The 22564-nt window shown below is 40.9% G+C and overlaps 1 protein-coding gene and 1 long non-coding RNA gene across 3 annotated transcripts; both read left to right on the top strand.

Moving 5' to 3' along the window:
- Window positions 1–3799: 3799 nt before the first annotated feature.
- Window positions 3800–7210, top strand: LOC134484973 (uncharacterized). 2 transcript variants are annotated; one of them, XR_010062818.1, is made up of 2 exons: window positions 3800–4449; window positions 6145–7210. It is a non-coding gene; the product is annotated as an uncharacterized LOC134484973 (long non-coding RNA). The 2 variants fall into 2 exon arrangements; XR_010062817.1 differs by having other exon boundaries at window positions 6098–7210.
- Window positions 7211–17458: 10248 nt separating this feature from the next.
- Taar1 (trace-amine-associated receptor 1) lies at window positions 17459–18457 on the top strand. The gene is given in 1 exon segment (NM_134328.1): window positions 17459–18457. A coding segment is annotated over 1 exon segment (999 nt).
- The last annotated feature ends 4107 nt before the right edge of the window (window positions 18458–22564 follow it).

Genomic DNA, 22564 nt, shown 5'->3' with positions numbered 1-22564 from the left:
AGTGCTCTTTGATCCCACGGCACAGTTGTATCTTTGCCTTCATAAAGAGAGGTAAGTTAAGTTCCTCATCATCAGAGTATAGAGGAAAGCTAAAAGAATGTACACTATTAATACCGACATACGCATGTCCTAGAGTAAAGATCAAAGTGGGTTGATCGTATCTGTTGATTTATCACGAGTGAAGTCATAAGGAGAAAAACGTAACATAAGGAATGGAAAGGTTCAGGTCTGAAAGGTAATTTACAATGATCAATGAACAGTCAGTAAACAGGGTGTGTCTGTGTGTGTATTGTCTCTCTGTGTGTGTGTGTATGTTTCTGTGAGTGAATATATGTATGTGTATGTCTGCAAGTGTGCTCTCTCTTTCTGTGTATGTGTATATTCAATGCACAGGTTCATGCTTACTAGCATGTCAGAGATGGACGTTGGGTGTCCTCCATTGTTCTCCACCTTGGTTTGTGAGACAGGGCATCTCCTTTAACAGGGAGCTTGCTGAATCCATTAGCCTGGCTGGACAGCAGTCTTCAGTGCTGAGATTGTAGGCATATGCCACCATGCCTTGCTTTTCACGTGAGTGCAGTGTAGCCCAGCCTCATCAGATCTTTATGGGCATCGGGTCCTCGTGCTTGAGTAGCAGATTGCCGACAGAGCCGTCTTCCCACTGTAAGAGCACACTCTTTTAATTTTCTGTTCTGAAATTGTTCTCTCTGGTGGAAGAGCCACACGGATAGCAAACATGGGTATCACCTTGAACAGCTATTTAGACATCAATACTTTCTATAAACTTTGACACCATGCCAAAGCAAAGAGGGCCTTCCTGTCACTGTGGTGGTAAATTATCTGATACACATTAATGTCTGGGCAAAGTGCATGTAGACATGTTAATTGACTAAACTTTGAATTGAGTTATGGAAATATCAGTATCACAGATTAAGTGTTAATTTAATGAAATTTGTGGTAAACCAGATGACGTCTTTCTTCCCATCTATGGTAAAATTTTATCTGTTTTAAAAAAAATCAAAACAATTAATTGAGGGTTTATTTGCTGTCACAGCATAAGTGAAAGAGAATCAAAATTCCTGCTGTTATGTGCACTTAGTACTAGAATAGAGGGTACTGTAAAAATTAATTATAAGAACACTATAATGCAAAAATAACCTGATAGCCTGGAATTAGCTTTTCAAGAACACATGTAACAACCAAAAGATATAACATTGTCTTCAAAGATTGCCATGGAAATCTACCACGACATGTTTAGTGATTAGGACAATTTTGACTACTATTTTGAAATGAAAATTATACCGTTTTATCTCATCTGCTGTTAACATCTAGTTCATAAGAGTCTCCTACTTGACCAAATATGGAGACCCACATCTGGACAATGTGCAGGAAGGAGAAACCTTGGAACGCTCAGTCCTAAATGGGACATCTCCCTCAAATACGTCCCCTTCAGGTGTCAGGGAGCTCTGAGGAAGAGGAGGTAGGAAGATTGTAAGAGCCAGAAGACAGGGGGACACCAAGGAAACAAGATCTTCTAAACACAGCGTAACCAGTGAATCTATGAACTCACAGAGACTGTACCAGCATCTGAAGGACCTTGTCTCAGTTAGGGTTTTACTGCTGCGAACAGACACCATGACCAAGGCAAGTCTTATAAAGGACAACATTTAACTGGGGCTGACTTACAGGTTCAGTTCAGTATCATCAAGGTGGGAGCATAGCAGCATCCAGGCAAGCATGGTACAGGAGGAGCTGAGAGTTCCACATCTTCACCTGAAGACTGCTAACAGAACACTCACTTCCAGGCAGCTAAGACAAGGGTCTTAAATCCATGTCCGCAGCGACACACCTCCTCCAACAAGGCCATACCCACCCCAACAAGGCCACACCCACTCCAACAAGGCCACACCCACCCAACAAGGCCACACCCACTCCAACAAGGCCACACCTCCTAATAGTGCCACTCCCTAGGCCAAGCATATTAAAACTATGACAGGCCTGCACAGGTCTGAACTGACACAGAGGTGACTTGAACACATCCCCTCATCCCTAACCCGGAAGTGATCTCCACCTGAACATGCTTGCAAAGGAAAACAGTTTCTCCATCGGAGTCTTACTGGGTATACACATCACCCTTAAGGGCAGGCCGCATGTCCAGATGGTCAATTCAATGGTATTTTTGGAGGATTTTTGTCTATTAATTCTTTGATACTTTGAGTATTTGTTTGTTTGTTTTTTTTACCTTACAGGTTCATCATAAGATAAAACGGAATAATATTTTCAAACAGCAATAGCTTCATGATATAAGGCTACTTGAAAACCCAATAAAATGTATCTATCTACCACTTGGTAAGCTACCTTTAAAATCAAGGCAAAGGGATTTTGTCTTTCTCTGGGATACTGCACAGTGGGTTTCTTGGCAGTTTGATTTAGAAATGACCGTACGTCGCACGTCCTGTCTGAGGGAGCATTCAGCTGTGGACAGTGCAGATTGCCCTCTATGGTATCACAGAGTTGAAGTCCATTAACCAAAACCTTTCTCTGACCAGCTCCAAACTGTACTGGCTGGAACATTTTCTCAAGTATTGAACACGTTTATGGTGTTCTTATGTTCTTTGATGGCAAATAGCTGTGGGCATAATAATCCTCATGAATCCGTTGAAAATTCAGGGCCTTGGACAACCATTGTCTTTTGGTGACAATAAGAGCTCATTGGTGGAGAGAGGTGTGTAAAAATTCAAAGGAAAGGTCTCACCACCTTTTCAATAGTTTATAGAATTTGTATATTCTTGTGTGGAGTTAGCATTCTCACATATAGTACACCAGGCTCTGATGTGTAATCTGCTTCTTGGTCATTTGCACAACGTTAGGTGTGGGTTCCAAGCAATGGGACTGGCCTTAAATCCTATTTTAAAAAATGATTGGGTTAGGTTAGGGTTGGGGTTAGAGTTAGGGTTAGGGTTAGGGGTTAGGGGTTGGGGTTAGGGTTAGGGTTAGGTTAGGGTTAGGGTTAGGGTTAGGTTATGGTTATGGTTAGAGTTAGGGTTAGGGTTAGGGATTAGGGTTAGGGTTAGGGTTAGGGTTAGGGTTAGGGTTAGGGTTAAGGTTAGGTTAAGGTTAGGGTTAGAGTTAGGGTTAGGGGTTAGGGTTAGGTTAGGGTTAGGGTTAGGATTATGGTTAGGTTAGGGTTAGGTTAGGGTTGGGGTTAGGGTTATGGTTAGGTTAGGGTTAGGTTTAGGCTTAGGGGTTAGGGTTAAGGCTAGGGTTAGGGTTTGGTTAGCGTTAGGGTTTGGTTAGGGTTAGTTTCGGTTTGGGGTCTGGATTAATAAAGGTCTAGGTTTATTGTTAGGTGTAGATTTTGTTTTAGTGTTAGGCTAGAATTAGTTTTAATTTAGGTTAGGTTTCAAGTTTGGTTTTTTGTTAGTGTTATGTTTATGGGTATTGTTTAGTTTAGGATTTGTCTATGTTTATGATTAGTGTTAAGTTATTGTTTTGTTTTTTGTATCATTAAGGTTAAATTAGTGTTAGTCTAGAATTAGGTTTACATTAGTTAATATTGTTTGTGTTAATGTTAGGCTAGGTTTAGGCTTATGGTTAGGGTTAGGATTCGTTTCTCATGTCCTTTTTGCCAGTCTTGTACATGAATATCTTGCAGGCAGTTCCTGTTGTGGATCTCAGGATTTGCAGCTGGATTACACTGATTGTTACCTTAGTCTCCTGATTGAGTCCTGAGAGCCTTCCAGCCCTCTGATAAGTAGTCAGTTATAGCTTCTAGGTAAGCATCATCTCCGTGTCTCCTTGGCTAATGATGCTATAAGTAAGTGCTGTCATTTGTTTCATGAGTAATGTTCATTTTGCTTGGAGGGAGGTGGGATCTTAAAGTAGTTTTAATTCACACTTTCCTCTAACACCCTCTCATGCTCATTTTCTGTAGAGAGCGGCGCGGCGAAACAAAGATGGCGCCGACATCCAGCCTTGTCTGGATATAAACGACTTACTGCGCATGTGCAGACTTGTCCCCTTGCTAGGGCTCCCTCTAGTGGTGAACAGCGGTACTGCACATGTGCGGTTTATGCACCAGGTGTCAGTTGACTGTTAATATGCTAATGAGGTGATTCATTTTCCGCCAATCCCTGGAGGACAAGTAGTGGGGTGATCCATGCCCCACCAATCCCTGAGAGATAATTAGCATACTGTTGTCTATATAAGTCGAGCGACTTTGCTGCTCGAGGTCCCTGTTCAAGAGAGCTGTAACACTAAGAGAGCTGTAACACTAAGAAGAGCTGTAACACAGTAAAGGCTTGTTTGCAGAAGAATCCTGTTGCCGCGCGTCTTTCTTACTGGCGGGACATTAGGCACGTGACAAGTGGTGCTGAAACCCGGGAACCAACATCGCCGGTGCCGAGGGGACCCTTCAGTGTGCTGAAGAGGATTCAGAACTGCGAGAAGGTAAATTAAAAGGCAAGCTCTGAGAGGCATGCCCCTTTTTGGATTTAGTCTTGCCGTGGAGGGATTGTTGCTCGTTTTTATAGTGACTGTTGTCTTCTTGCTAGTTGTGTTAAAATGTGAGGACATAGTCAAGGCAGGACAGAACATTCAAGAGAGAATGTCAGAAATGGAGCGGAGTGAGAAATCAGGAGCGTGCAAAAAGAAAAAGGTTACTAAAACAAAAGTGAAAGAGATACAAAAGGTGGAAGAAACGCCGCCAGAGGAAAAAATAGGTATGCCCCGGAGGACGAAGTACAAGTCATCCGGAGAGGATACTTTGTATCCATTAAAAGAATTAGAAGCCTTAGAACTGGCTGGCAGTGACTCTGAGCAAGAGTTGTCAGAGTCGGAGAAGGAGGAATTAAAGGAAGAGGCAGCCATATATGAGGAAGAAAGATATGGGCCTAGGTGGAGAGCCACTGTGAAGAAACCTAAAGTTATGGATCCTTTGTGGGCAAGGCTTGTAATTTTGTTTCTTTTCTTCTTTGTGTGGGATAGAGAGGCCACAGAGGGCAAGCTTAAGCCCGGACCAAAACCTCTTTGGCGAATGGTCCCTGCCTGCTTAGAGGATAAACGATGTGAGGAAGCTGTTAGGACAGGTCAGAGGGTCCTTGCAGAGCAACAAGAAAGTATGTCAGAGGGAGAAAAGGTCTCGAAAGAAAAAAAGAAAAGAAAAAGAGATAAAAGGAACAGAGAGAAGGCAGAGATAAAAAATGGGGTCAGTGCAGCTTTTGTTGTGGCTCAAGTTGAGGCTATTGCTAGGTATGTGATTAGGCTCTGGAAACCTCACAGAGTCATACTGATCAGATTTGATAGAGGTAGACCGCCTGAAAATTTATTCAGGAGAATCAAACAAAAATTTAAACTTGAGTGTGCCTACTTGGATTCCTGGTCTCAAGGAGATTTAGCAAGTGACAAGGTGCTTCTCTTAAAAAAGCAGTTTCAATCGGCCCTTGGAGCCTTGCACCTGTAGCTAAGATATGTGTAGTCACTTCAAATTTGTTTTCTGATTGGTTTTAAATGTATAAATATTCTCTACATGCCTTGGTTATGGACTATTGGCTTTTAAGTTATTGGATATGGTTTAAAAAATGTAACATTGATAACAGAAAGTTGACATAAAACTGGTAAAATTTAAAATATGCTCATGTTTCTGTTGATACCTGTTCCGGTATTATACACGCTACTCTGATGACTGGTGAAAAGGCTCGTAATGCCATTAGCCATTGCTTAGAGGCATGGGCAGCCTGGGGAAAGCCTGATAGTCTCAAGACAGACAACAGGCCTGCCTACACTGCAAAGTCCTTTCAGGCATTTTGCCAGACAATGTGGGTCGGTCATACTACAGGCTTACCATACAATCCCCAGGGTCAAGGAATTGTGGAAAGAGTACATCGTACCTTAAAAGTGCTTATACAAAAACAAAAAGAGGGAATTGCCAGCAGCTGAACACCAAAAGAACAACTTTCTTTAGCTCTATTTACTCTAAATTTCTTAATTTTGGATGCGCATGGCCGCTCTGCTGCAGATCGCCATGCTGCTACTACACCTATAACTAATGCAGAAGTAAAGTGGAAGGATGTCTTAACTGATGAATGGCATGGCCCAGATCCCGTGATTTCGAGATCTAGGGGAGCGATTTGTGTTTTTCCGCAGAATCAAGAAAATCCAATTTGGGTACCTGAGCGTTTGACTCGAAAATTGCCTTCTGCTCTTCCTGAAGATGAGACTACGAACCCTACTATTACTACTGGGAATGAGCAAAGAAATCTCGAATTATCTGAAAGGAAACTGGTCCATGAAAGCAGAGCAACTATCAAGACAATTGCAGATGCAGATTGCTGTCCTCAACAGCACTAGGCTGGACCCCATCACAGTTGAAGACTTTACCTCATGGATTACCAATGCTTTCTCCCTTGTTAAGGAGTGGGCGGTCATGTTTGTCCTGGGGAGCTATTGTCCTCCTGGGATGCGGAGTAGGTCTCTGGCTTATTGACTGTTTAAAAAGAGAACATGCCAAACACAAAGCGATTGTTTACCAGGCTATGACCGCCATTGACAATGGTGCTTCTCCCAATATATGGCTGGCCTCTTTGAAAGATCAAGAGTTCACCCTAGATCATTTTCGTCACAGTCATGTGGAGTAATTGTATCCAGGGATGGGCAACTTTCCTCGAACTCAGACCAACCTAAGACACGGGGCCCGGTGGCGATAGGGTAACTCTATGACGGGTAAGGCCGAGTTTGGATGAGAACGACCTAAGACAGGAGCAATGACAAGATTGACGTGACACCCAGATCTAGACCAGTCATTTTATTAAACAAAAAAGGGGGAGATGTAGAGAGCGGCGCGGCGAAACAAAGATGGCGCCGACATCCAGCCTTGTCTGGATATAAACGATTTACTGTGCATGTGCAGGCTTGTCCCCTTGCTAGGGCTCCCTCTAGTGGTGAACAGCGGTACTGCACATGTGCGGTTTATGCACCAGGTGTCAGTTGACTGTTAATATGCTAATGAGGTGATTCATTTTCCGCCAATCCCTGGAGGACAAGTAGTGGGGTGATCCATGCCCCACCAATCCCTGAGAGATAATTAGCATACTGTTGTCTATATAAGTCGAGCGACTTTGCTGCTCGAGGTCCCTGTTCAAGAGAGCTGTAACACTAAGAGAGCTGTAACACTAAGAAGAGCTGTAACACAGTAAAGGCTTGTTTGCAGAAGAATCCTGTTGCCGCGCGTCTTTCTTACTGGCGGGACATTAGGCGCGTGACAATTTTCCTTATTGTACATCCTGTCCTCCTCATCTTGTATAGTAGTACTTCATTTCTCTCCTTCTTTCTCTGTTATATGTTCAAAAAATTCATTCACTTGACTTAGTCTTTTTTTTTTTTTTTTTTTGAAGCAGGTAATGAGAAGCTAAAACTTCAGTCCTGACCCATACACAGCCATCACACTCCTTTTTGGTGACTGCTAAGCTTGTCTCCTGATGTTACTAAATGCTCTCCATACTTCTCTCAGAAGTCAGCAACCTTAGTGTTATCTTATGCGGTAGAGAGTCTTATTCTCATTTTTCCTACAGATCTTTTGTTTTACAGAACACAGTGTAAATGAAATTAAATGAAGCAACTAGGAATAGCTCTCTTCACTTAACTCCCATTTATTCAGTCCATTTTACTAAAAGTTCTACTATTTAAGAGGTGGATGAAGGCATAGTAACATTTCCTCTCTTTTTTCCTTCCTTTCTTTTTTCCTTCCTTCCTTTCTTCCTTTCTCTCTTTTTCCTTTTTAAATACCTTTCTCCACAGTTGGCTGGGAGTCTGAGGACACACAAACCCAAAACTAGCCTCAAATGTTCTAGAGGCAAGAATGAACTTGAATTTCTGATTTTCCTGTCTCTGCTTCCCAGCAATAAATTACAGCCGTGAACCTCCATGGACAGTTTTATGAGGATCCACGGGTAGAGCTCAGAACTTCCTGCATGCCAGTAGGGCATTTGAGTGAATTACATGTGCAAATACCACAGTGCCTTTTCAATTATCCACTGCTAAACCCACTCAGAAGCTGGCCTCTGAAGGTACAGAATCACTTCTAACAACACTAGCTCATGCACTGGACAAACACTAACCTGATCCTTAATTTACTTCATGGTTGGACAGTTATATGATATTGGAAAAGAGTTTTAAGCTCTCCCTACTTCCTATAATTTTTACAGAAGTAAAAATTACCAAGAAATATTTCAAAAACTTCCTACTTTACAAAATTTATACTGAACAATTAAAATATTTTCTCAATAGCAATTCTGTCTTAAAATTTTGTTCTCATTCCATCATTCTTTTCTTCCATGGGTGTATTCTGAGTACATTCAAATTATAGTCTTTCAGAAATACAATGAATCCATTTAGTCACTGTCATGATACTTATTAATGAATTGACACAAAACTGGTAGCCCAAAATAACAGTGTCTTAGTTACTTTGTTACTTCTGTGATAAAACATTATAAGCAAAGGCAGCTTGTAAGCAAGCATTTACAGTGGGGCTCATAGTTCTAGAAGACTGGACTTCATGACTATCTTAGTAGGAGGACACAGCAGCAGGCAGACTGGACTGGTTTTGAGAAGGAGCTGAGACCGTATATCCTTATTGGGATGTAAAGAGGCAGAGAGAGCTAACTGGAAATGGTATGAACATTTGAAACCTCAAAACCTCTCCCCAATGACACACCTCCTCCAACGAAGCCACAGCCACTAATCCTTCCCAACTAGTTCTATTAGCTAGGGACCAAGCATTCAAATGTGTCTGTGGAGACTGTTCTCTTTCAAACCACCAGAAGCAGTGACTTACACTCATATTTTTCTGGAGGCTGCTAGAAAGGCTCTGCCACGAACTGTATCTCTTCATGGTGCCATCCATTCTGCATGTCTCTGATCCTCTTTGGACAGTGGATAAGCTGGGGTGATTACATAGACAACACTCAGAAACACAAGCCTTCCTGTGGGCTAGGTTTCAAATGAAAAAATTAAGAAAGAAACTCTATTTCTGTCTATACTCTACAAATAAAACAGTAATGCTCAAAAATCAAAGGCTGTTGTAGGGAATAGAGAGATAGCTCGGTGGTTAAGAGCACTGGTGTCAGAGATTAAGAAAACTGGACTCTCCCAGAAGTCCTGTTTGATTCCCAGCACTGACAAAGCAGCCTACATCTGTACGTAACCCTTGTCTCTGGAGATCCATTGCCCTCTTCTGGCTTCCTCAGGCACTGCATACATGTGGTGTACAAACATAACATGTACGCAAAATGGATATAAAATAAAATAAAACTCAAGGGGCAGGGATGAAGCAGAGACACGGTGTGAATATTAAGAGTTTAACGAGCTGGGAGCAAAAGTCAGTGGTTTCTAGCATCATGTGTTTCCCACATAACAGTCACGAAAGGACGAGGAGCTCTGCTTGTAGCTCTTCTGTTTAGCTAGCTAAGTCAGGAGCTCCATGCGAGACAAAGGGATCTGTTTGGGAATTGTGTATATAGGATGAAAATAAGGTAAATAGGTAAAAATTTGTGACCATATAACCACAAGGAAAAGATTGTTCTCTAAATATGGCTTGTAATACTACTAAAAAAAAAGACTGAAGTTCAGGGCACAGTGGTTCACACACTGGGGAGACATAGGCAGGTGGATCTGTATGAGTTCAAGGTCAGCCTGCTCTAAAGTCCAGGACAGCCAGGGCTACACGGAGGAACCCTGTTTCAACAAACAAACAAACAAACACCCCCCCCATACACACATACACACAAAAGCCAAAGAACAAACAAAAACCAAAAATGAGTAAAACAGCAAATATCAGAGAGCATTAAACACAGCAGGGACATTTTCCTAAAGTCTTTGCTCCCTCACTTTTTGCCTTTATTTGTACTGGGTGAGGATATAAGAATTTTTTTTCTAGCTTTAAAGTCACCACCACCACCACCACCACCACCACATAAGAACTGTATCTTTGTGGCATTTTTCTAACTGTTAGATATTTTAGGTTTCAGTTTATTCTATGTACCTAACATCTGCTCCTGTAATGAACAAGTTTCTGAACACTGGCTGTTTCCTTTGTACCGGTGTGCAATAGAGAAGTCCTTTGATTTCAAATCAATCAACAATTAAGGCAGGTAAAATGGATATGTGTTTTCATTTATATTCTGTTAACACTGATGGCTGTGATTATGGGTGGCCCATCCCTGGGGTTATTTTTAAAGTCGTGGTAATATTTACTCTGTCTGTTTAGCTTGCTCACAGCACACTTCCGGATGGTGGTTTAGAATCCAAGCGCCTTCCTGCTGTACTGATAGCTCACAGGTACCTTGTTTCACAAAGATTTATTATCAGCTTATCTGTTTCAGATTTTAATATTTGTAGCATTCTGTGTGTGCTAGCTATCCACTGTCATAAACCAGTGGTGGGATCTCACCAGTAGCAGATGGACAAGGGGCAGAGAAAGGCAACCTGGTCCCAGAGGCAGGATTTCAGCATGGGCTCTGCTCGGTTTTCCCACAGAAGATAGGTCTGCAGACACTCAGCAGTGGAAGCAGACCCTAGAGACCCTCCCTCTTGAGTTGTGGAGAGAATTTGTGGAAAGCGTGACACAGGTAACGAGAGCCATCTGTGGCTTGGTGCTTACTAAGAAACTAAAACTTGCCATTATCTAGGGCATTGATAAACAAGATTTCTATAATTTAGCTATGTAATGTCTGCTTTAGTAGAGGAAGGGTGTTTTAAAAATATTTTTCAACAATGCCCATCTACAGAAAGCCAGGGAAACTGCTTTTTCACTCTGCCGCTCTTGTATATAAGTAGAGTCCATGTCATAGCTCTGCTAGTTTGAACTTATTTGGATAATCTCACAGATTATTTTTAGACATTTTCCCCACAGAAGTGTCAACTGATATCCATTTATGCACCTCATGTGTGTTATACTAGCAGAAACTCATTCAATATAATGTAAGGGGGGATTGCTCTTAATCTTTTTTCTGTTTGTCTGTGTGATGGTGTGATCTGTTCTGCTATGTGTCAGGACATGGTTTGCTTCTGGTCAAGCTCCTTCTCAAGCATGATGACTTCAGCATCTGGAAAGGCTGCATCCCCTGCCCCTTATTTCTTTCCTCCTTTAAAAAAATAAGATTTTTTTCAAAATACTTTTGGCATTTGAAGAAAGGATTCAGTATGAAATACAGAGTTGTAAAATATTTTAGAATAGACTTATTATTAAATCCATAGATAATTTTATTCTTAAATGTGTATAGTGGGAAACAAGACGTTGAGCTTAGAAACTTAGCAAATGTGTAATTTAAATATAAAGGTAAAAGGACAAACACTTCATGAAAAGAAGTATTCATGTAAAAGAAAGAAGTAATTGGAGTTTATTAATAAGCCATAGGCATTACGTTTTAGACTATTCAATATCTTTTACTGGCTATGGCAATAAAGAATGCATAGAAGGAACCATGAATTAGAAAAAGAAGAAAGAGTAACTGATGGCCTAGGGAAATCTATGGCTAAGTTTGGTGTTAGTGCCTCTCTTGTTGCTTTTATTTGTTCAGTTTCAATTTAATCATCCCAGAGAAAACAGTACTGTGAGCTTAGATTACACCACTCAATGACTATTTTCATGCTTATGCAAAAGCATATTAAATGTGTTTGTGTAAAATACTATAAACAAACTTAGCTTACAGGGTTTTAAAATACCCTAATAACACAGAGCGAAAATGTTGCAATGTTTATTTTCTTTATTTTAAAAGATATCATTCCATCTTTTAGATAAAAGAAGCAGCCTGTTATATTTAACATTTCATTGAATATACTAGTGATTTGAAATAAAGTCAGACTATGTCAGATACTTTCATTGTTTTAAAAACTTACAATGAACATTTACTGAGTCTACAATATGATCATTTTAAACTTTAACATAATACTAATAAAACCAGGTGTTGGAGTGCATTCCTGAAGCCCCAGGTCTTAGATCACAGCAGGAGAATGCCAAATTGAAGACCAGACTGGACATAGTGAAACCTGTCACAAACAGAGTCTCACAGACCAGCAGTGAGATTTAATTGCAGTTTCTTGAATCCAGTGACTTACGAATTGCACAACTTCCTGACACTCCCCCTTTATCTTCTTTCCTCCTGGGGCCCCTCTTCCTTTCTGGAACATATCAAGATAGTGCAAAAGTAGGTTCCAGGTCAACATTAAGGTTTCCTTAAAGTAACGAATTGACTTACTCATTGTTTCACTTATTGAGACAGAGTATCCTGTGGCCCAGATTGACTTCACACTCTCTATGTAGCTAATCTCAATCCTTTGGCTTTCCCTTCCTAAGCACTTCAACTTTAGGCATCACTAGACAAAAAGAAATAGCTACATAGACGAAAAGAAATAGCTACATTTAAAGTTTTGTAATGCTCAGAATTGAAATCACACAAGCTAGGGAAGTGCTTTTTAATACTAAGCTACATCATTAGCTTCCAAGTTTTTTTTTTTTTCAGTTAAAAGTTTTCATGCTGTGCAAACTTAATGCTTTTTAAGTTAAAATAATTATGGTGGTCTGTGTGTCCTTGCTATGGTGCTAGCGTGAAGGTCAGCAAACAGCTTTGCAGAGTTAGTTTTCTCCTTCCACTTTAAAGTGGCTTCCGGGGATTGAGCTGAGGTCAGCATGACAGAAGCTTTACCCACTGAGTCTTCCCTTCAGCCTTGTGATTCTTTTCCAGGCTGGCCTTGAACTCACAAAGATCTGCCTCTGCCTCCCGATTTAAGGCGTGTGCCACCACACCTGGAAATTTTTGTTTATTTAAAATCAAACATAGTTCAGAAAATATTACTCTCTACTGTCATTCTTATTCTTCCTGCCTTGACATTTAAATGCTTTTGCAAGATTAACTTTTTTATTGGAATGTTTTTTTTTATATTGAGTTTTTCCTGGAGTCTTTGGGGAGGCATTTTCTTTTCCATTCATATAGAAACTGTTTTGGCTGAATACATGTTTGCTGGATAGTCATTCACTAGTTTAGATTTTAACATTAACTCCCTGCACTTTTGCTTCCCAGACTATAGAGAGAGAGCTCTGTTAGCTACAGCCTGATATTGTTCCTCTCAGTTCCATCATCCCCACCTTTCCTCCCTGCCTGCCTTCAGCATGCTCACCTACTCAGAAGAGGCCTAAGATCTAGGACACAGGAGACCGGTAGTTGAAGAGAGTGCAAGCAGTCAGACATTTTATTTATAGGCACAAAGGCTCCTGTATAGGCTGGTGAAGGTGAAGACAAAAACCAAAGGACTCTGACACCAGACTGCTGGGGCAGGGGCTCAGTCTTTATTAGCAGGTCGGTGTCTACACTGGGTGTTTGGGATCCCAGTGGAGCGCTGAGACTTTCTTTGAGCCTTTACGCACAAAAACCAGGTTCAGGGTTGACATACTTCAGTTAACAAGAACAGTTAGCCAGAAGTGGAACTATAAAAGCCAAATAGTAAGGTTAATATATTTGGAAATGTTCCCAGGACTGCAGACTTTGACAGCCTTTGTTTTAGCTTTGACAGCTGGTGCTGTCTCTGAGTGGTAATTCACCATAGAATCCATTATTAGTCTCGGGTCCTAGTAAGGTCTGGGGGGGCTGTTATAAGGCCATATTTATGTAAAACTTACCCAAGCGTGCCATTCTTTAAGAGATAGTTACACAAGTGTATCACGATTTACCTTGGGTTCTCTAGATCTCTGGTGTCAGTCATTTGGAGCTGACTCCAGATGTGGTTGTCTCCGCCCTCACATCCAGCATTAGCCATTTTGATCCATTGCAGATACCTGTATCAGAACCATGTTCTCTAAGACGCCTGTCACTCACGGGCACTCAGCAGCCTTCATTGCTGTTGGTTTGTAAACAGGTGTAGAAATATTCTATTGATATTTCCATTTCTATAACGCTTAGTAGGTTCGTAAGATTTTTCCACCATCCAAGAGATCAGTATGATATTTAGTAATGATTTTATCATTTGATTTTGTACATTTCTGGAGAAATTAAAAACATACATTCCATTTCTTAGCCCATTCACATTTATCTTCTTAGTTTGCGATAACTGTTTTTGGCTTTAGATTTTCATTTCCCTGCCTCCACAACGCTTTCTTAGTTGACTTGGCTTCTGTCCACTGTCGTGTTACATTGTTAATGGTGTCTTAATGCCTCTTGGTAGCACATCTGGGGAACACAGGATTTGGAGCATCTGTAAGGTTCTGCTTTCCGGTCTCTTCAGTAGATTCACTGACAAAGCTGGGGCCTGTTATAAGGCTGTGCTTATGTAGACCCTACCCAAGTGTACCATTCTGTAAGTCAGTACTTGATTGGTGTGACTCACGCCACCCTTGCTTGTTAAAAGCTGCTTTTTTTTTTTTTTTTACTTTTTATATTTTAAAGCAGGATTTGTTGCAATTATTGACACACAATTCTGTTTGATTTGTATAGAACTAATTATTTGCCTTTCTGGGACCCAGTTCTCAATATCTTAATTTTTATGCCTTCTCCAAGCAATAATGGACACGTAGGTGTTGTATCTTGTGAATCCTTGTGATCTGAGAGACATCTTTCACACTCACACAAGATGTTTCTTTGTTCTTTGTCCAATGTTCTTACATTTAACGTTCTCTCTTTTAAAACTTGTTCCTTGTAGCCCCCTATGTTATTTTTTTATTAAATGGAAGGCTCAGTATTCCTGAGACGTTTTAGGTTATGTGACTCTGGGAAAAACAGTAATTATAGACTGAAAATTTGTCGAGAAATGTCAAGCAACGTCTATGCAACTCCGGGTTGTGCGAGCTGCTAATGTGGGTCCCTACTAGCCGTCTTCCCTAGTTAGGGTTTCTATTGCTGTGATGGGACACCATAACCAAAGAACTTGGGGAGGGAAGGGTTTAATTGACTTATACTTCCACCGCTGTGTTAATCGTCATCAAAGGGGAGGTTGTGGCAGTAACTCACACTAGGCAGGAACTTGGAGGCAAGAGCTGATGCAGAGGCCATGGAGGGGTGCTCCTTGCCTGTCAGTAGTCTTAGGTTATAACGGGCACTGATTGTTCAACAACTACCTCAGCCTTTAGACGGTTAATGTAAGTTTGAGAACCCTGTGTTTTGTAGGTCCGCAAAACTTTATAATTCACCCAAGACCCACAAATAATCATGAAACAATGGCGCTTGCATTAAAGCAAAGTTTAGTTGCAATTTTAGGTCCTCATTATTTTAAAATAAGTCTCCTCACCTCTAAAAATTAGTCTATCATCTGCTCTCATTAGTGGAAATGAGGAATAGCCATGGGCGCTTCCTTCCAGCATAAGCCAAGTGTATTCTGGGATCTGCACTCCAGGCTGTGCTTTAACCACTGAGCTATCTCTCGGGTGCAGTGTATGATGAATTTTCCTACTTGATTACAAAGACAACATTCTCCTCTGCATATCATCTGTTAAGTGCACCTATGTCTTCTGTATAGTTCCTTTATAACCTTCACCTCCTATGAAGTAGATGAACAGGGAACCAATCCACTCTTTCTTTGCTTGGAAGCTCACATCAAGAATCAGGAGTAAAGCAAAAGCAAGTTCAGTCTGATAAATGCTCACCTTCGGTTAAACTTTCCTTTCAGCCTCCGATGTCTCAAGGATGAGCAGAATGGTCATACCTGGATTCTGGAAGTTTTATTTGTACTCTGGTTAGTGAAAACTTCTGCCTGTCTATCATAGTTTCCACTTGTAAGACTGTGACATTTTACTAAATTGCACAGAGCCTCTATCTTGAATGATGAGAAAAAGTCACCTAGTTTGCATAAACCACAGAAGTGCTTGCTTGTGATCTTCTCCATTGCCTTCTCTCTGAGCACAGGAAGGCAGTGATAGCCCAGCCACATGAAAATAAGACTCAGAACTGAGAAAATGAGAGGTTTGATGATTCCATAAGAAGCTGATCAATAGAATGCAGCATGCTCATGCGCAGGAGTGAGAGCAATTCCTCACCATGAGTATGGTCTCAGCTCGCCAAGAATATGGTCCTAATAGAAAACAGGGGAAGGAATGGGACGTCACTGTACAGTTTCCCTTAGCCTCTAATCCCTGAGTGGTACCCATGACTGCTTGGTTCACAGCATTGATTCTGAGAACATATTTTGTATTATTACTCTTTTTATATTATATCAATATTCTGAGAAAATACACATTAACACATGAGTTCTTCCTTAATAATGTTGCTTACTTGGTTGGTATCCTTGTAAGGATCCAAGAAAAATAGCAGCTGGAAAATTGTCATTAGCATCTGACAAATGGCTTGGACCAGAATGGCCACCAGTAGAAATAAAAAGTGGTCTAGTCTTAGATGTATTTTCTGTGAAGAGCCAAGATATATTTTTTTAATTAGGTAGATATTTTTAGCATGAAAATAAAAGGAATTTCATCAAGATTTTGGATTGAGGAATGTTATTGTTGTATTATTATTATTGTTGTTGCCAGTGTGGACATAAATGTTCTCTCTGTCTCCCTGTCTATCTCTGTTTCTCTGTGAAAAGAAGAGTCAGAGAGCTTAACATTTAGGAGTGCTGTCTTCCAGCAAGCAGGAAACACTACTGTGGAGTTGAGAGGGAAGATGCTTACATTGAGACTTGTTGGTTTGTAAAGTACGCAAGCTCATGAGAAACTGTCTGAAAAGAAGGTACAGGAAACTGGGTCACGTGGGAGGGGAAGGATGGGCAAGCAGCAGTGACAGACAGCATCATCTCGTTAGGGTGCCAGACTTGTAAGGGGTGCTAACTCAGGACCCTGAGGAAGGACCTATCTGAAAAAAAAAAAAAAGAGATGAGATTCCAGTCAAAATGTCGGTGGAAGGCTTACCACTGAGTCTGCTAATTTAGTAGAAAGTTGTCTAAAAGTGACTTTGACAGAGTATTGACAGAGAATGTGTCCCGGGATAACTTAAAGGCTATTTTAAATCCTCTGTCCAGGTAAATCTGACACGGAGAGTGTCAGCCTTCCAACTAGATTCTGTCTTCCTTCACAAAGGCTGTTTCCCTTGATCGAAACACCGAAGAATCGTCTTTTGATTTTCTTTGGCTTATGAACATGGAGGTTTTAGGTGCTGACTTTATTTTATTCTGCGCTTAATATTTTAGCACAATGTCCAGCTCCAACTAGGTGTTAAACATGTTTTAGACTGAAGCGTTACACTGCCCTTGTAAATAAAACTTCCAAAGCAGATATTCTTCAGCAGGAACATGGAAATAAAAGAGTGAGTCGGTTGCTGACTGTTTCCTCATTTTTCTTCTTCTTTTCTCTCCTCTCAGGTTTCAGGGACAGGTACATGTCCATAAAAATGAAAAGGGGTGGAATTCTAACCTGACTATGAGTTCTGGAGAAGCATTGCTCGACAGCCAAAGGGACAGAGCAGCCTGTGTTTAGTTCTCTGTAGTGATGCATCTTTGCCACAATAGCGCGAATATTTCCCACACGAACAGCAACTGGTCAAGGGATGTCCGTGCTTCACTGTACAGCTTAATATCACTCATAATTCTAACCACTCTGGTTGGCAACTTAATAGTAATCATTTCGATATCCCACTTCAAGCAACTTCACACGCCCACAAATTGGCTCCTTCATTCCATGGCCGTTGTCGACTTTCTGCTGGGCTGTCTGGTCATGCCCTACAGCATGGTGAGAACAGTTGAGCACTGCTGGTACTTTGGGGAACTCTTCTGCAAACTTCACACCAGCACTGATATCATGCTGAGCTCGGCATCCATTCTCCACCTAGCCTTCATTTCCATTGACCGCTACTATGCTGTGTGCGACCCTTTAAGATACAAAGCCAAGATCAATCTCGCCGCCATTTTTGTGATGATCCTCATTAGCTGGAGCCTTCCTGCTGTTTTTGCATTTGGGATGATCTTCCTGGAGCTGAACTTAGAAGGAGTTGAGGAGCAGTATCACAATCAGGTCTTCTGCCTGCGCGGCTGTTTTCCCTTCTTCAGTAAAGTATCTGGGGTACTGGCATTCATGACGTCTTTCTATATACCTGGATCTGTTATGTTATTTGTTTACTATAGAATATATTTCATAGCTAAAGGACAAGCGAGGTCAATTAATCGTGCAAATCTTCAAGTTGGATTGGAAGGGGAAAGCAGAGCGCCACAAAGCAAGGAAACAAAAGCCGCGAAAACCTTAGGGATCATGGTGGGCGTTTTCCTCCTGTGCTGGTGCCCGTTCTTTTTCTGCATGGTCCTGGACCCTTTCCTGGGCTATGTTATCCCACCCACTCTGAATGACACACTGAATTGGTTCGGGTACCTGAACTCTGCCTTCAACCCGATGGTTTATGCCTTTTTCTATCCCTGGTTCAGAAGAGCGTTGAAGATGGTTCTCTTCGGTAAAATTTTCCAAAAAGATTCATCTAGGTCTAAGTTATTTTTGTAACGCAATCCATGAAACCAGTATATTTTGTAGTTCTTAAGAGCAGTTGGTGATGGGGGTTGGAGAGATGGCTCAGCAGTTAAGAGTACTGACTGTTCTTCCAGAGGTTCTGAGTTCAATTCCCAGCAACCACATGGTGGCTCACAACTTCTGTCATGGGATCTGATGCTGTCTTCTGGTGTGTCTAAAGACAACTACGGTGTATTAATATACATAAACTAAATAAAAAAGTCGGTGGTTATATTTATGAACATAGTGAACTAACTATAGGCACTGATTTCATGGGCTTTTAACATCAATTATTTGAGTTAAAATAACACTTTGGTGTCTGTATATAATCTGCTATTTGACACAGGCTAGATATGATCTTGTGGTAAATCCAGTATTAAAGACTTAAATGCAAAAGATTTTCCCCGCCCTTAGATAGCCTTTTGTGATCTGATGGTGATTGTTCATTCAGAAATTGAAATTGCAAGGCTGAATTTAGAGTGCAAATTAGAATTTGTCATATATATGTATACATATATGTGTGTGTATATATATACACGAATATCTATATGTTCATATGTATGTATGAACACATGATATTTTGCAATGCAACCCATGAAACCATTATATTTCACTGGATTTAAAACAATTTGTGATTATATTTATGAAAATGGTGAGTTAACCATAGGTTTTCATATATATATGAAATGGGCAGAAATAGTGGTTTCCAATAATAGGAAATAGGAAAATATTATGAATTATATGTATTGATTTGCAATTAGGGTATTTCTCAAATAGATCTTACAGAATTAGTTTCAAGTTAAGTATCACTAAAAATTTGGACTTATTTACGGACAGTGACATTTTCATGACCAAATTAAAGAAAGATAGCCAATTAAAATGCACATTCTGCTGTCTGTTCATAAATCTGAAGATCTTCTAAGGATGTAGTAAATCATTCCATCCCAAAACATAGGGGAACATAGTAGCTGAAGACTGCAGTCTCAGTGCTGGTGGCAGGCAGAGGCAGAGGCAGAGGCAGAGGCAGAGGCAGAGGCAGAGGCAGAGGCAGAGGCAGAGGCAGAGGCAGAGGCAGAGGCAGAGGCAGAGGCAGAATTGCCATTGGAGGCCCATTTGACAAACAGCAAATTCCAGACTGGGCAGGGTTACATACTAAAACCCTCAAACAAACTCATAACAACTACAAAATCATTCTTTCTGTTACAATCCATTTCAGGATTGGGTTGTCTCATTGACTGGGCTAGATTTTGCTGTAGCACTCTTAGGAACAGTACAGCTCTACATTGTAACACAAGTTGCCTCTATTCAGTCTAAGACACTAATTTGAATTCTTTCGCCCATGAGACCAATTTGCCAAATTTCAAAAAAGGAACACTCGTTTTTTGGAGAATCTTCTATACGTTATACTTTCTGTGGTTTTATTTATTTCAAGGTATTCCTTAAAAGTTATTTCCAGATTTTGTGTAGATCTTTTAAGAACTGTGCTATTGATTTATAAAGGGTGAAAGGCTCTGGAAATGAGGAGCCAAAAATCCAGAAACAACTGTCTGGGTTATGCACAGTCATGTAGACATGTGATCAGAGGGCAATAAGGTACGGTGTAAGGGGAGTAACTGAGTGAAGCAGAAAAAGACTACGCTTTAATATAACCATTATTGCCACTATTATATATGTTATGTTCTATAAACAATGTTATGCATAAACAATAAAGTTTACATTATATTTTTATTTGTTTCTTTGTTAAACACACCAACATTAATATTGTTTTAACTTCTTTTAAATAATTACTATTATTTTTTTGAAACAGGGTCTTGGTATGTAGCTTGACTAGCCTCAAACTTACTAGGAAAACCAAGGTGACCTCAAACTCAGAGGTTTGCCTGCCTCTGCCTCACAAGTGCTGAGATTTTAAAATATGGACCACTACATCCGGTCATTAAAGTTTGCCTATATGTTACATCTAGCCGTTAAGGTTTTTATCCACAGCAGTCCAACTTTTAAGGTTTTTAAGTACACGCTCATTTCTTATTCTATTGGTCAGAATCTCTAGAACAATAGTGATGATAATGATGAATCATTACTACTTGGGTTTTTATTAAACCTGTATTAATCTGTTTTTTCTTTGAACAAGTTCATGGGTCACATAATTCCACATGTTTTACTTAGTCCCTAAGCCCTAACACTCGTCTTCCTTTGAAGGCTCTGCTCTGTTATTCATAAGAAATAGTCAAACCATTTGGCCAGACATCTTTTCAGGCAGAAGCCAGTTTTGTTTTCCTTGTTCGGTCCCCACATGAAAACGGGTAAGCTTACAGGATGTTTTCCATTTCTACCGGACAGAATCTCTTCTAATTACCATCCTGCTCCTGGCCTCTGGCCTTCCCCTTTATCGCCACAGATAAGTGCATGACCTTCCTTAAAATTTTCAGAAGATTTTTCTCTAGAATCTTTATAAATGTAAGCAGGCAGTGAGCCTTCCCATTATCATTAGCAGGAAATAGCCAAAGGATGTGGAGATCCAGTTTGTACAAGGGCCAAGGTCATGGTCAGACTGCTCCCGATCTGTCCATTTCCAAAGTGAGTTATGTGACCTCTTACAGAGTTCATGGGTCCCAGACAGCCTTCCACGCATGGTTTTTAGTTATATCGATGGAAAAGATAGAATCTGGTTATTGCAAGAAAACAATTACAACATCAAAATTTCTTTCTTAGTCAATTCATGACAAAAATTATTTCATTTTCCATGTTCTACTACAAATATTCATATAAAATTTCATTCCATATCAAGTAATAATGTGTTAGCCCGGACTTTTTGTGGAAATGGATCATTGGCAATGGTGCTGTCTTAGGAGGTTAGTGAGCTAGGAGGTTCCATCATCATTTTAGACTGTATCTGGAAGTCAACAATTCAGTCTTGGCAAAGTCACACATATTTGTCAGAAAGTAGGACTAAGTGGGCAGTGTCCAGTCTACCAAGGATTTTGGTAAGTCACGGCTTCCATTTAGTGTACCAGGGTCACCAAGAGCTTGAATCTTAAGCGTGGAAAGATGCATGAATAATGCTTGATTTGGTTTTTCTAAAACAGTTTGTAATATTTATTTTAGTTATTTTAAAATTGCGTGTGCATGTGGGTGTGCGTCTGTTCACGAGCACGCATGCACATAAGTGCAGGTGCCAGAAGAGAGATTTCAATCCCCTGTAGCTAGAATTCTAGGAAGACTAGAACTTTTCCAAGTGATCGCTAGAAACTGAATGGGGATCCTCAGTAAGAGCTGCATTTCCTTAAATGCTGAGCTCTCCCCATCACAGCGAGTCGGATGTATTGAAGTGGTTTTAAAATATTTGTGGGTGCCATGGTGTGTGGTTGGTGTGTTCGTGTGTGAAGCACTCGGATGCACAGGTGGAGGGCAGATGAGGACTTTGGCTGTTCCTCTCTCTCACTCTCTACCCTGCTCCACTGAGACAGGTTTTCTCACGGAAATGGGAGCCATAATGGTGACCAGCGAGCCCTCCTGTTGCTGCCCGTTACCACTTTGTGGTTCAGACATACAAACGGTCACATCTGGCTTATGCCCTGGCTACTGATGACTCAAATTCGATCCCCAGAGCTGCGCAGCAAGTGCCTGGGCTCAGAGGCATCCTCCGAGGCCCCATTTTTGTTTGTTTTGAGCCAAGGTCTCATTGTGTAACCCTGGCTGGCCTAGAACTCATTCTGTAGTCAGGGATCCCCCTGCCTCTGCTTCCTGAGGGCTGGGATTAAAGGTGCACACCACCATACCTTAGCCCTTTGTATGTTTTAATGTAGAGCTTAAGCAGAAGAATGAAGGGAAAGGCACTCAGAAACAAAGACACTCCTGGGAGCACAGATGTGGGCTTCTCTGAGCTGCTCTTGGCTTCTCCCAGCCGCTCTTGGCTTCTCCGAGCCGCTCTTGGCTTCTCTGAGCCGCTCTTGATTTTGAAGACTTAGTAGCCAACAATGCATTGAGGAGGCCACTCAGATAACTCACAAGATCCACGAATCAGAATGCCTTTATCTTTCTTTTAGATTTTTATGTTTAATTCCATTTCTTTGCTTCTTTTTGTGGTATTGGAGATCCCAC

This window comes from Rattus norvegicus, chromosome 1 (assembly GCF_036323735.1).
Source record: "Rattus norvegicus strain BN/NHsdMcwi chromosome 1, GRCr8, whole genome shotgun sequence".
Classification (NCBI taxonomy): domain Eukaryota; kingdom Metazoa; phylum Chordata; class Mammalia; order Rodentia; family Muridae; genus Rattus; species Rattus norvegicus.
This window is presented reverse-complemented; position numbering and strand designations above follow the sequence as displayed.